This window comes from Microcaecilia unicolor, chromosome 2 (genome assembly GCF_901765095.1).
Source record: "Microcaecilia unicolor chromosome 2, aMicUni1.1, whole genome shotgun sequence".
In the NCBI taxonomy this organism is placed as follows: Eukaryota; Metazoa; Chordata; class Amphibia; order Gymnophiona; family Siphonopidae; genus Microcaecilia; species Microcaecilia unicolor.
Window position 1 is genome coordinate 237217263 of NC_044032.1, and position 15494 is coordinate 237232756.

At 42.5% G+C, this 15494-nt stretch overlaps 1 protein-coding gene across 2 annotated transcripts in view; it reads left to right on the top strand.

Moving 5' to 3' along the window:
• Positions 1–15494, top strand: part of LOC115463376 (histone-arginine methyltransferase CARM1-like) — a 220459-nt gene that overhangs the window by 117730 nt on the left and 87235 nt on the right. For both annotated transcript variants that reach the window (XM_030193817.1, XM_030193818.1), the window contains exon 4: positions 3303–3407. In XM_030193817.1, the coding sequence (XP_030049677.1) occupies positions 3303–3407 (105 nt within the window). The remainder of the gene's footprint in view (positions 1–3302; positions 3408–15494) is intronic.

Genomic DNA, 15494 nt, shown 5'->3' on the forward strand with positions numbered 1-15494 from the left:
GGGGAGGTGTCATTTAGCGGGGGGGGGGGGGGGCGCATCGGCGATCCGCCCCGGGTGCCATCCAGGCCAGGAACGCCACTGCCGGTCTGAATATCGGCTGGTGCCTGGTTAACTTCGGGGTTGGCAGTATACCCGCATATTCAATGCCAGGAGTTTTACGTGCTGTGGCACTGAATATCTGGGGTTAGTTCAGCCCACAGCTGGAAGTGACTTGCCAGCTGCTTTCTGCCACAAGCGGAATATCAACCTCTGGAGGTCATTTTCAAAGGATTATAAGAAGAGTCCATGGGATTTGAATCCTGGCTTTCCTGGAGGTTAGCCTGCTAACCTAACCAGTAGGCTACTCCTAATGATCACTGAGGTGTAAAAATGTAATAATCACATTGAAGTATGGTAAGTGCTAACTAGTTAGCTCATTTCTGAAAGACTGGTGTGACAACAACGACAATACAGTTCCTTTCCTTCTCCTCCTGGATTCTGAGCCAAGCACTGCTTGTCTTGGGTGACTTTTTCCTTACCCCATCTAGCACACTCCTCAGGAACATGCCAGAAGCACCATGCACAACTTCTCAACAGGGTCCTCTGCACTTGACTAGGACACTAAAGAATCATCTGTATTTTTTCTCCAGGTCCCAAACTACATGAGGAAAGAGATTTGATTTTTCTTTCTTTGCTCTATACAGAGCTCTTCGTGACTCTCTCAGGAACAGGAGCCTACTCTGTACCTTTCTTACGTCCTCCTGACCACCTCCCCATGTAGCTTCTATCTCCAAACTCTCTCAAGAGACCCCTTAACCCCCAGATTCTATAAATGGCGTGCAAAATTGTACATTATTCTGAGATGCATGTGTAACTAAATTGGCTAACGAGCCAATTAGTGCCAATAATTGTGTGCTAACATCAATTATTACAAAAACATTCCCAGTAAACAAATAATCCTCTTCAAGTGTCACCAGTGAATATAAACTTTGAAAAAAATTTTTTAAAACATTTTAACACTTTTCTGTGGATCCTTAGAAGCCTGGCTAGCTGAATGAATATATTTTTTTCCAAAATGCAAATGCTGCCCATTCGTCATCGATCCAAGTTTTATAGAGATACCTTCTTAAAAACTCATATTCAGAAAATATAGAAGAACCAATGAGCTTCTTAACTTTCAAGCTGTCAAAATTGGAGCCTCTACAAACATGGCCAGGTTTTGATAACTATCAGGGTAGAGGTCCAAACCACATGAAACACTTCTTCCACTGCGGGATTTTCCATGATGTGGTTCGAACCTCTACTCTGATGAAGTTATCGAAACCTGGCTATGTTAGCAGAAGCTTCGATTTTGACAGCTTGAAAGCTAAGAAGCTCATTGGTTCTTCTATATTTTCTGAATATGAGTTTTTAAGAAGGTATCTCTTTAAAACTTGGATCGATATCAAATGGGGCAGCATTTGCATTTTGGAAAAAAATATATGGATTCAGCTAGCCAGGCTTCTGAGGATCTACAGAAGCATTTAGGAGTGACTCTGGCTGCACATACTGCAGCGGGACATTTTTATCCACTCCTACCCTAGCTGAGATAATATTTAACGATCTCTCTGACCTCATGTGCAACTTTCTTCAAATCAGTCACCTTACTTACTAACTCTTCCTACTTTCTTACCCATCTATATGTTACAACTTTGCCTTACCCTTCACTATCAATTATAATGTTCTATTATGTATTGTGTTGACATTGCAAATAGTATACCATGCTATACTTTGTATTGTTAGTTGAATATTTTTACTGCTGTAACTGCCTATTGCTCATGTTTGATCTACTCTTACTGTACACCGCCTTGAGTGAATTCCTTCAAAAAGGCGGTAAATAAATACTAATAAATAAATACATTTAAAAATTTTGTGACATATTCTAAAAAAAATGGTCAAAATTTATATTCACTGGTGACTCTTGAAGAGGATTATTTGTTTGCTGGGAATGTTTCTTTTATTGTTTATGTATCCCTTCTTATTGAGTTTAGCCTTCCAGTTGGAACAATCAATTATTGGCATTAATTGGCAACAATTTGGATTGCATGAGCATCTTGCTAAGTGCTATTCTATAAAGATCTACACACTTATAGCGTGCAGCTCAGAAGAGGGCATGGCCATGGGAGGGGCATGGGTGGTCCAGGGGCATTTACTAAAGATATGTACAGTATTACTGAATATCGAGGAACCATACCTAAATTACGCACCAGGATTTACACCAGGTTTCAGTTGTGCTCACATTTTGGCACAGAAATCGGCTTTAAGTGACATTCTTTAAATGGCATTCAACTCGTAGCGCCATTTATATAATAGCGCTCCGCACAGATTGTTTCAGTGCCGATTTTTGAATCTAGTCCTAACTGTATCTCCTCTTAGACACCCTGACCTATCCCCTGGACTGCAGCACTTTGATCACTCCTGAAGGGGAGCACCAGCCCCCATGGTCCAGTTCTATCCTATTGTTCTCTGTTTTCAGGTGCTCTCTGCTGGGAGGAGTGCAGACCTACTGAAAGGTGCAAGTCCCTCTGTACATTTCTATGCTTCAGCAGCAGGAATTATGAATTGCCATCTAAAGATCTTTCTAATTACTAAGTTCACTCAACAAACATAGGGGGGTCCTTTTACTAAGGTGCGCTGAACAGTGGCCTGCGCTGGTGTAGACGCATGTATTGGATGCACGCAGGTCCATTTTTCAATGTGCCTGCTAAAAAGACCTCTTTTTTGCCGAAAATGGGACGTGCGGCAAAGTAAAAATCAGCACGCGTCCATTTTGGGCCGGAGACCTTACCGCCACACCCATTGACTTAGCGGTAAGGTTTCACGCGTTAACCGGGCGGTTATCATCAGTGCATGTACACTGCCTTTTACCACCCGGTTAGCGCCACACGGTAGAAAAAAAAGATTTTCTGCCACGCGTATCGGACACGTGTAGAAAATGGAATTAACACCTGGGGCACGCAGTAGTCGGGCGGTAGTTCTAAGTTGATGCATATTGGACACGTATAGGCGCCTATATGCCTTACTAAAAGGGCCCCATAGGACCCTGTTTACTAAGGTGCGTGCTAAAATTAGCGCGTTATAAACGCTAGAGACACCTATGGGAATATATGGGTGTCTTTAGTGTTTAGCGCATGCTAAAGGTGCTAGTGTGCCCTTAGCACTGCTTAGTAAATTGGACCCATAGTTGAAATCATCAACAGGCCTACATGGCGCTTTGCAGTTTAACATATACGTGCATAGCAAAAGTGGCTTTCTTTCTTTTATTTTTTGCGTGTTTTTTTCAGTTTTACGGTTGCTTATCTCAGCAACAGAATATGCTGCAGGACTTTGTAAGGACGGCTACATATCACAGAGCTATATTACAGAACCACAAAGATTTTAAAGACAAGGTAAGCCTTATGTTTCTTTTAAAGGACGGTGTTTCAGGACAGTATGAAATTAAAGTGTGCCTTCTGCTTGTTTAAACCCACCTCCTTTTGTATTATACAGTCATTGCGTGACCAATTTGGATATTAACCAATTGCAAGGAATCAAAATTGTTTGTTTTTTTTGATCTCACACCCAGCGAAAGGCTGAACATGATAGCTAAAAATCTTTATTCAGTTTAAAAATCCATAAACACACCATGGGAAGAGGCAGCAGGTGCTGTAGAATTATAATCCACCATAGGGCTATTTTGTCATTTCCAAAACAGTAATAAAATATAGTAATATGTCTCCTTGTAATTGCAACTATAGAAAGCACAACTTCACTACGGTACAGGAAAGTATCTTTATTCAAAAATTGTTAAAAAGCACTGATAGAGTAGTGAAGTTTTTCCTTTCAGAATGGGTTAGTTTCAGACCTACTCTTTGTCTAGTAAGAATGCTTCCTGCCATCTGCTCTCCGGGAAAACTGATGGTCCCAGAGCTCCACTGAGTATGCTATTGCTTAAATAAAATAACACAAACGTACCAGATGGAGAATGTTGAAGCCCGCCATCCAGCCGGAGGGAGTGAGAGAGCAAGTTTCCTCATACACAGTCCCATCACTGTGCTTCAGCTGTGCTTGTACAGGACAGCTGCTCCTACGCAAAATATATTGTAGATTTTATCATTTGCCTTTTCACAGTGTACTGTAGATGTTGGACACTTCTCAACCAATACATCTGACTGCCATCTGCTGTGGAAGTATGCTGTATTTCATTGCAAAGATGACTTGTCTCTTAAGTACATACAAAACAAAAACTATAATAATCCCAAGCACACGCAATTAAGTTAGAACAGTCTGAACTGCATGACACGAAGTATTAAATCTGCAAAGCTAAAATACTTCTATTATTATAAAATAAACATACTATTCCTCCACCCCCACCCCCAATTTTAAATGTGGCTTGACTATTAGAATTGGCTGTTAATGTTATTGTCCACATCTAGGTTGCTATAAACACTATAGGTTCAGTTCACCTTCAGAGGTTTTGGCCTTGCTTAGCCAAATAATGGTCAAATATCATGATTTCCTGACTTTCTTGTTTTGCGACTGTGCATAACTGGCCAATAAACGTTTTTGAAACACTCCAGATTATTTCAAAGGGTCCAAAAAGATATTCAGAATGCACAGAAGACGGGGCACTCTAAATTGTCCCTTTTTGGACTCCATTGTGTCTCCAGCCCCACACCCGTAGGCTTTGCTCCAATTCTCAAAGGGAAAGTCCCGTACACGTATACATACCTACCCTTTGAAAAATTGTCCAGGCATAGGCATTGGTACCCTCAGACATTTGCACCTGTTTTATTTTCTACAATTAGTGTTTCCATGAAAAGTACTTTGAAAATAGGAGGAGGAGGAGGAGGAGTGGCCTAGTGGTTAGAGTGGTGGACTTTGGTCTTGGAGAACTGGATTCAATTCCCACTGCAGGCACAGGCAGCTCCTTGTGACTCTGGGCAAGTCACTTAACCCTCCATTGCCCCAGGTACAAATAAGTACCTGTATATAATATGTAAGCCACATTGAGCCTGCCATGAGTGGGAAAGTGCAGGGTACAAATGTAATAAAAAAAATATAGAAAATGTAGGTTGTTGCCTCCCCTGCCCAAACCCTCCCCATGTTGCATACCTTGGCCTACATCCAGCAGGGCCATTTTCAAAAGTCCTTTTACCCATGGAAAACTTAGGAAAACTGCCCTCTTAAAGAAATATCACAAATGCTGCATCACATCACTGCCCATGTCTGTTGATAAGCAACTTTGAGATTTGCTACATACCTGGCAAATTTCCCTCCCGAGTATTTATACGTCATCGACATATTCAGTCTCATGCACTTCAAATGGCACATGTGCTTTACACTCTTTATTCTGTCTTGGTACCTTGATTTAGAAAGAGAGTTGTGGATCCTGTCTTCACCATTAGGGTCCATATACTCTAACTCCAGCAGTTGTTCCCAGATGCAGAGTAGCAGCATGTCTGGGTTTGACGAAAAGTAAAAAAAACAACCCAACTCACAGCACAAAGAAAGCAGCAGGTATAATGCATGAAGGCAGCCCATACAACTACACTTCACATGGATATATTCGCTGGTGGTATACCCGAACAGCAGAACACCAGCCCTTTGGAGAGGCTGCTGCATGCTCTGGGTAGTCGATGGAAGGGGACGGGAGACAGAATCAAGTGAAAAGAGAGATATAAGGGAGTATGAGTTATATTAAGAAGCATTGTATGAATAAATATTCCCATATGACCAGTTAGGAAGTCCTCCACACTAGATAGACATAGTTCTAACACTTGCCTTACAGGTGGATATGGGAACCCGTCCATATTTTGTTATTTAGCACCGAGAGAGTGTGAGAGAGACCTCACTGAAAGAAGTTCCTGTTCCCATGTGTGACTGCAAAGGTGGGCAACCTGGATCCTTGAAGGCTTCAACCCAGTCAGGCCCCCACTTGACTGACTGTGCAATTGTCCATTAGATTGTAAGCTCTTTGAGCAGGGACTGTCCTTCTATGTTAAATTGTACAGCGCTGTGTAACCCTAGTAGCGCTTTAGAAATGTTAAATAGTAGTAGTAGTAGTAGTAGTAACTTGAAATAATGAACTTACTAGAACTGAGGAGTGTTCTTTTTCCCTAAATGGATCAAAGCCTGAAGAATCAGAACACAGACATTGGACGCTACAGCCAGCAGGCAGATAAAAAAATCCAGAGTGGAGTTCTCTGCACAGGGCAGGGAAATCCTAAGAAAGTGAATGACTGACTTGGCTCCTCTCACAGTAGTAGCAGAGCTTTGTGCCACTGGTTATTTCTAAAAGACTGTGGATAAGAGAGTTCAGTTAGAACTGAAGGCATGAGAAGCTGGTTGAGACCTGTAGGAATGCCTGAGAGACGTTTTGAGGTGTGGAAGCCCAAAAAGACAAAGGACTCCTACCTTTCATCACAACGACTATAGAAACCAGAGTTGGTGCTGCCTTTAAGGGCCTCTTTTAATAATCTGCGCAAGCAATTTTTGCACATCAGTGCCCGCGAACAGGTTTTGTTGGCCTTGCCGCACCAGGAATCGCTAGTGCAGTTTAGTAAAGAGGGCCCTAAGTTTCATAGGCAAAGAGGAAGAGGAAAAGACTGTCTGTTGCCTCACTTAGGATCCTTTTAAAGCTAGAGGGGTCACTGGAGGAAAGGAGACTTCTTCCAAGCATTAAAACAAGGTAGCCTGGGCAGTAATAATTATTACCGACAACTACAAAAGGAGATCAGCATTGGGAACCAAACTGTTTCAGCAACTAGCCTACAATAAACACACAGTTGGGAATTTTTCTTTAGGCCTTGATTGACTTTACAGATATTTTCTTCTTTACCTAGACATAAGAGCTCCAATGTTTATGTGTATCTGAAATGCAAGAGTATGAGTGTGCGTGTGTGTGTGTGTATGTATGTGTGTGGAGGGGAGGTCTGAAGAATGACAGCATGAATGTGTGTGAGTATACAGAGTGAGGGCATGTCTTCATCAAAGAACAAGTGCAGAAGATGGGAATCTCAATCTAAAGAAAAGTCAGCAAAGGTTCAGTGAAGGTGCGCCAAGGACGAGGAACCCTGAGATCCCACAAGGAAGCAACAGTGAAAAGAAGGGAGTGGGAAATGGACCAGGTTGACCAGGAACAAACGAGGAGACTTCAGATGATGGTAAAATGTTTATTGGTAAACACTCGACAGAACACCGTGTTTCGGTAGTGAGCCTGCTTCAGAAGTCTTCATAAAACACATGTAAAACCATCAAATGGTCAATAAACATTGGTACAAACAGATGTTGAAAAATAGTCTTGAGAAAGACCTTTGGTGAAAAATTGGAAATCCAGCGTGAAATGAGCTGTTATCTGTTTGTAGCAATGTTTATTGATCATTTGATGGTTTTACATATCTTTTATAAGACTTCCTGGTCAGCCTGGTCCATTTCTCACTCCCTTCTTTTCGCTGAAAACTCAGCAAAGCCAGACTCCAAAATCGAGTTCTGGCAACATGTAAGCTGGAAGGCTGGAAATTATATATACTGTATTTATGCATTACAAAGGAATAAGATGGTTGCCAGCAGGAAATGGGGGTCAGAGAGCTGAGCAAACTAACAGCTAGTTTAGGAGGACTCAGAGCAAATGCTGGTCTCACAGCAATCCCTGTTGTGAGTTGGGACCTTACAGTGCCCACTCTCCCAATCTCGAGAAAGAGAGAGTGAGAGTGCATGCATGCAATGTTTCTGAAGAGCAAGAATGCATGTGTGTTTGTATGCTTTTATATCTATGGTGGAGTCGGCCTTATATCAAGATTTTCCTTTGAAAATTTGCCCTAGAGTAGAGAAGTCTACTGGTACAGATGTATCTTAATTGATGGAACCAGCCGAGGGAATTTATTCAGCTAACTATTAAGTTACCTGGACAAATTTTGCAAACTGTCCTACTACTGTCTATGTACTTCCAGAAGCATCAAAGAAAAATGGATATAATTTTCTCTTACTTCTTCCATTTGTAAAGTTGCTTTTTTGTTTTGTTTTGTTTTTATGCAAAAATGTGTAAATTTATACCTCAGCCACAATGCCCACACATCTCACTCTTTGGAGCAGTTCACTTTTAGCATCTCTGATTTCACTTGGTGAAAATGATTTGCCTAATTTCCTTGGTTCTCGGCCCACTGGTCTAACCATTAGGCCACTCTATTCGAAGTCTGCACGTGTAAAGAAACCATACTTACTCACAATCTGCAGCTGACACCATACCCAGAACTAGTACCTGCAGTTTTCTGTATGTTACATTTGGAGAGGTGAAGTATGAGGAGAAGACCATGAATGAAGACCTGGAAGAGGAGGGAAAGGGCAGGGGAGAGGGAGGAGTGATAAAAGAAATAAATGCAGATCTGTGGTAGGGGCACAAAAATGTATGTTTGCCTAGGGTGCAATATAGTGTTAATCCAGCCCTGATGACAGCTAGTATGCAGTACTAATCCATGTGTTAAATGTCACTGCTGGCCACTTCTCCACTTTACCCTTGTTATGCCCATGCACTGTTCCTACCTATGGAGAAGAATGGAGAAAGAGTTACCTCGCTGGTGCACAGTGTGTGAGAAGCATATCCCTCCCAGCTGTTCTAGCTTGCAGGAGAGCAGAGGCTCCCGGTGAGGAGCGATTGTGGCCATTACCATCAGGCATCAGATGACCATCTGTTGACATCACTGAGGCCTTGATTTTACCCCAAGAGCTGGCGCTGTTTCTGGATCCCTGCACTGGGACTTCCTCTGTGTACTGTCCCGCCCCTTTTGACACAACTTCCTGTTTTGCGAAGGACAGGACGGTTCAGAGAAGAAGTCCTGTTGCAGGCCACAATCACCTATGAGTGCTGCTGTCGCTACCCGGGTGAACACTGCAGCAGAGATGATTTTAAGGTACAGGGGGAGGGGGGCACATGGGAGATGGGCAGTGGTATGAGAGATGGGGATGGTGCAGGAGACTAACCCCCTGTAAAAAGTTCTGTTCTGTACCCCTCTTTTCCTTCTTATCCCTTTTTGCCCTGTCTCTTTACAGCACCCTCTGCCTTGCTGGCTAGTTACCGGCACCACATTTCTGAATTGTTTTCATCTGTGTGAAGTTCTAGCACCATCAGAACACTATAACTAAAAAAATTACAAAATTGCACATAGAAATCCTCCCTCCTAGCTCCCTGAAACCTGAACAAATCAATTGACAATAAAATAATAAAACTCGGTTACAAGAAATCTATTTAAAACATATTCAAATTCAGGAACAAATTTATTATTAGCCAGAAAATAAAATGCCCCATCCTTTTTTGTACATATAGTTGTGCTCAAGGGGATATCCTAAGAATATTGGTTCACGTATTACTTCTGAAGTTTCAGCTATATTGCATTTAAGCACTGAACTGCCCGATTAGAGGAAAGGTTACATAGTAACGTGGTAACATAGTAGATGACGGCAGAGAAAGACCTGTATGGTCCATCCAGTCTGCCCACAAGATAAACTCGTATGTGCTACTTTATGTGTATACCTGACCTTGATTTTTATCTGCCATTTTCAGGGCACAGACCGTAGAAGTCTGCCCAGCACTAGTCCCGTCTCCCAACCACTAGCCCCACCTCCCACCACCGGCTCTGCCACCCAATCTCCACTAAGCTTCTGAGGATCCATTCCTTCTGAACAGGATTCCTTTATGTATGTTTATCCCACACATTTTTAAATTCCGTTACCATTTTCATCTCCACCACCTCCCGCGGGAGGGCAATCCAAGTATCCACCACTCTCTCCATGAAAAAATACTTCCTGACATTTTTCTTGAGTCTGCTCCCCCCCCTTCAATCTCATTTCATGTCCTCTAGTTCTACCTCCTTCCCATCTCCGGAAAAGGTTCGTTTGCAGATTAATACTTTTCAAATATTTGAATGTCTGTATCACCTCTGTTTCACCTTTCCTCCAGGGTATACATGTTCAGGTCAGCAAGTCTCTCCACATACGTCTTGTAATGCAACTCCCATACCATTTTTGTAGCTTTTTTTTGCACCGCTTCAATTCTTTTTACATCCTTAGCAAGATACAGCCTCCAAAACTGAACACAATACTCGTTAACTCCTCTAGATAGAGATGAGGGCTTTTCTTTATTTTCTCATTCATACTGGATCTAATTAGAAAGTGCTTTATGGTCTGCCGGAATAATCCATTTAGGTGCCATTTCCAAAGCTGTTTCTCTTAATCTGTGTCTCTGGTACAAATGTTCTTAGAAGAGGACCTGGAGGGGCTGTTGCAGTGAGTTTCACAGTGCAATAAGATGAAATGTACATCACATGATACATTACAAATTGGCCAATAGTTCTTGCCACTATTGTATACTGAGACCATTGATTTGAAAGGTGCTATATATGAGGGCACAGAAATGTCAAATTAAGATGCTTCAGCTGAAAACCATCCTTTTGATCATAGAACACAGTAAAACCAGTTTGCATGTCCTGAAGTGAGAGTTTTTGGTTTATGTAATAAACTATAATCATGAGAAAAGATGAATTCTGTCTATAAATCACAGTGACAAAAGAAGAACCATGCTCCATTTGCTAGTAAAATGCAGTTTAATCGTGCCAAACTCTAAATCCGTACATGCCTGCAAATGTCCACTGAAACGTGCTGAGCAAAGGATTTTATGCAAGTCACCAAGAGGGGCATTTTCAAAAGAAACGTCTAAATTAGAATTTGGACGTTTTACAAAGACGTCCAAATTCTGAACAGGCAAGAAGGCCATTTTTGGAAAAGATGGATGTCTATCTTTTGTGGTACAAAATACTATGGGTGTCCTGTGATTTCAACGTTTTGGGATTTGGGTGTCTTTTTTTGGTACATTTTCGAACAAAAGCCATCCAAATGCAAGACATCCAAAACAGTAGGAGGAGTGGCTTAATGGTTAGTGCAGCGGGCTTTGATCCTGGCAAAATGGATTCAATTCCCACTGCTGCTCCTTGTGACTCTGGGCAAGTCAAATGCACAAGGGGCATTTTTGGATATGACATCTAAGTCTGAATTTTTTTTTTTTTTTTGTGAAATGTCAAAAATCAGAACAGGAAAGGTCATTTTCTACAAAAAAAAAAGTCTATCTTTTCCTTTTGAAAATGCTGTTTGGAAAAATGTTTTGTGATTTGGATGTTTTATTTTTTGGTCCATTTTCAAACAAATACATCCAAATGCAAAACGTACAAAATACACAAGAAAATCCACAATAAAATGAAACCATTCAATGTTCTAAGTGTGGTAAAAGCTTTGGTTGTAATGTAAATCTCAAAGTGCATCAGAAAGTCCACATGGGAGAGAAACCATTTGCATGTATAGAGTCTGGTAAAAGCTTTGGTCAGAAGGTAAACCTCACAATGCACCAGACAATACACACAGGACTGAAACCATTTACATGTCCTGAGTGTGGTAAAAGCTTTGGTTGGAAAGAAAGCCTCACATGGCATCAGAGAATCCACACAGGGATGAAACCATTTACATGCACTGAGGAGGTAAAAGCTTCAGTTACATTGGGACAGGTATGGAAAACTAGCACTCTGGTATTTAGATATATGTAATGAGACCTCCTTTTCATCTATAGGTCTGAATTCAAAGTCCAAATCTAGTCATAAACAATAGACACAAGGCTCAGATGTTATTAAAAAAATAGAAAGCTTGGCATCAGGTAGAATAGTGGAAAAGTGACATCCCAGGAAAGCAATAAGGCAGCCTTGGGGGCACTGCAGTGGACTTTATAAAATGCTCCCAGGTACACATCTGACCATTGCTCCCTTACCTTGTCTGCTGAGCCCCCCAAAACTCACCCTAAACCCAGTACCCCCAACTGTACACCACTACCATAGCCCTTACATACCAATATGTGGGTACAGTGGGTTTCTGGTAGGTTTTGGAAGGCTCACAGTTTCCTCCACAAGTGTAACAAGTAGGCAGGGCCGGTCTTAGCAAGTGCAGGGCCCTGTGCAGACCAATTTGGTGGGGCCCCATCCTAGCCCCGCCCCACCCTAGCCCTGCCCCCACCCTAGCTCCACCCCATTGATAAGATTATTCCATTTTTAGAAAAAATTTTTATTTATGAAATTTCAAATAAAGACAAATGAAGCTAAACTTGTGCAAAAACACACTCATAACCTTAACAAACCATAACAGCACTAATTCCAAGGACAGGACAAGCTACAACCTTATGCGTGGAAAGGCAACTGTAATTACACCGGGCTCTAAAACACCAGTGCACAACCTAGTGAAAAAAAAAAACAAAAAGGGCTGCAAATACTATACGCTAGCAGAATACTGCACCTTGATCACACCTGAAAAACACATGACACAACAGATATGAAGGCAAAATACTGAACTGGAAAGTTACCTCAAGAAGTCAGACTCAGCATGCAGCAATACTAGAACAATTGAAACTTACATGAAAAATATCACAGATGCACATTTCCAAAAGCTGACATATTCCAATTAATAAATCCTGAATAAAATACTTTTTTCTACCTTTGTTGTCTGATTATTTAGTTTTTCTATTCACTTTGGTCCCAGTGTCTTCTGTTTTATCAGTCCACTCCAACTACAGTAGGGAAGGGGAGTGAGTTCTAGTGAGTTAAGGTCCATAAGAAAAGCTGTTAAAAAAATCAGCTACAGCCAGAGGCTTCCATTTTAGGTGCATTTTGCCCAAGTGATTGTGTCTATTGGGGAGGCTCCATCTATACCTACCAAGGACATATACACGTTATATAGTCTCTGCCACCCTACTTCGACACATTTTATCATGTCTTTTCACCCTCAGTCCGTAAACAGACAGATGAGTTTTGCAAATGAAGGGAGGGGAAATGGTAAATGCACCATTTTGTCACTTCTTAACTTGTTGATTGTTGGAGAAACAGGAAGCCCCTCATCTCTCAATAAATTCTATTCATATCTAGGACAGACAGAAATGTGCAACACAGACTACTGGCTCCTATACAGCAGAGATACCATGAGCAATACTGGTAATACATACAGTAACTCAACTGGAGCCATTCATATGATCACATGTGCATCAAACCTGTGATGCAAGGAAGAGAAAATATAAGAAATAAAAAATGGCGACAGGATCTGAATGCTGTAGCATTTGTGAAAATATTCTACAGTCAGCTCATAAAACCTTGCCAACCACACATTAAATTCCTAAATAATTTAAAATAAGTATTTTGTTTTAGAATTGGTGTAAGTTCAAGACTTTGGTGTGGAACTGGCTGATGTCACTCAGTCTGTAAAACTGGATGGAGTCATTGTGGATTTGATGCTAGTGTATAAACCAGCTCCCGTGATGCCCTGCAGCACAGGTTCTCATCCAGAAAAACTATTTGCCATTCTGAAGGGCCTTCGGTTCGGAATAGGAGAGAGAGACACACACACGCACCTCACCTGCCTTAATGGGTTGGCTTGTGGCACAACTGTTGTAGGCATTAGCCCTGTCTGTTGCTTTGTTCGTTGCCTGCCTCGCTCTGCTCCAGACCACAAGGAGTCTGCATGCGCTCAGCTCTCCCTTGCAGGCTCTCGCACCACAGTCAGTGACGATGGCTCACCACCTCGGACCAGGCTCCTCCAGCTTTTCCTGCTCAGTGACTCCCACCCTCGTGGAAACAGAAAATACATGCAGAAGGCGGGACATTGAGCGGGAAGTGAAAAGCTGCTGGAGCCTGGAGGAGGTGAGCCATCGCGCTGCAACTGGCTGTCGCCGTCGAGGGGCGGGGTCGTCGCTGCAAAGTTTATTGTCGTGCGACGCCATGGTCCAGGGACTCGGGACCAGCTGACGGCAGGCTCAGACAGACAGCGGGCCCAAGCCGGGGGTGGGCGCCGCGCCGGTGGTGGTGGGAGGCTTGGAGTTGGAGCGGAGCGGCCGAGCTGCGGGAATGGGATCATCATTCATTCATGACTGATTATGATGCAGTCCACCGGGTCGTCCGAGGCGAGCGGGAGCAGAGGTCGGAGCGGAGGCACGAGGCAGAGTTGAGGCGCGCCGTGCGGGGCCCCCTTAGGCACAGGGCCCTATGCGGTCGCCTCTGCCTAAGACCGGCCCTGCAAGTAGGGGAAGGTAGAGGCCTGGGTCCACCTGTCTGCAGTGCACTGCACCACTACTAGACTAATCCAGGGACCTGTATGCTATTCTAATTGACCTGAGTATAACATCTGAGGCTGGCTGGCATAGAGGCTGGCAAGTAATATTTTTAATCACATTTTTTGGGGTGGGGGGGGGGGTAGTGACCACTGGGGGAGTAAGAGGAAGTGATCCCTGAGTCCTTCCAGTGGGCATCTGGTCATTTGGGGTACCTCTTGTGTGGAGAAGAGGCATAGCCTAGTGGTTAGTGTAGCAGACTTTGATCTTGGGAAGTGGGTTCAATTCCCACTGCTGCTATCTCTTATAAAAAGAGATCTACCTCAAAATGGACTTCTTTGTTTTGTTCCATTATTGCTGAAAGAAGTCCATGTCTTAGGAATGCCCAAGTCTCACCTTGAACACACCCCTGGCATGCCCCCTTGAGATTTGGACGTCCTTCTGACGGACTTCAGAGAAAGACGTCCAAAAAGAGGTTCTGATAATACTGATGTGGACGTTTCTGTGAGATAAACGTCCAAATGCTGACTTATGTCACTTTTTGGATGTCTATCTCTTTTGAAAATGAGCCTGCAAATAAACTTCTAAAAATCAAAGAATAAAAGTGTGGTATCTGCTGATTTCTCCAGCATTCTGTCTCTAGCAAGCGCAAGGTACTCATAGCACTGCACATTACAACCCAGACTGCTACCAAATAAATTGTCCGCATCAAGGGAATACAGCATCTTACATTTGATAACTGGATCAAAAGGTTTACAGCTGCAGTATCAAAGAATTATATATGTCCAAATTTCTGGTCATTGGCTGTCGAGGAAAGTTTAAGGGAAGCTTGCTTTTCTATTTTCCTTTCAGAGCATGATGCTTAAGGCAGAGTCAATGTGAGTGTGTGAGAGGACTACTTTTCATGGCAAATCATCCTGTTGTGTACTGGGGTTATACCTGCCTTAGGCATCATGAGGAATATTAACAAATCATTAGGCAGGGCATGAGGCAGTATCAGGGGATGTGCTCATGCTCCTTCGGAGTCTCTTTCTCTTCACTACCAAGACAGACAGGGCTTCTTGGAAGAGAGACAGACGGGTGATATAATTGTTTTTCTGAGCTTTGGATTTCAACCCTCAGATATTGTACCTAAAAATATAACATAAGGAAAAAAATGTAGGAATAGAAGCAGATGTTCCCGCAGTGCACTGCACACTGAAGGTTTGCAATAGCCGTTGTGTGTATAGTTGTTTGTACAAAGGTTAAGGAGTTTATTTTTGAAGCATACAGATGTTTCAAAATGTCCAAATGGATGTCCATGTGCTTGAAATGTCCAAATCCTGATTTTACAAAGGCAGAAAAGGGACATCCAACACTGCAATACGTCCAA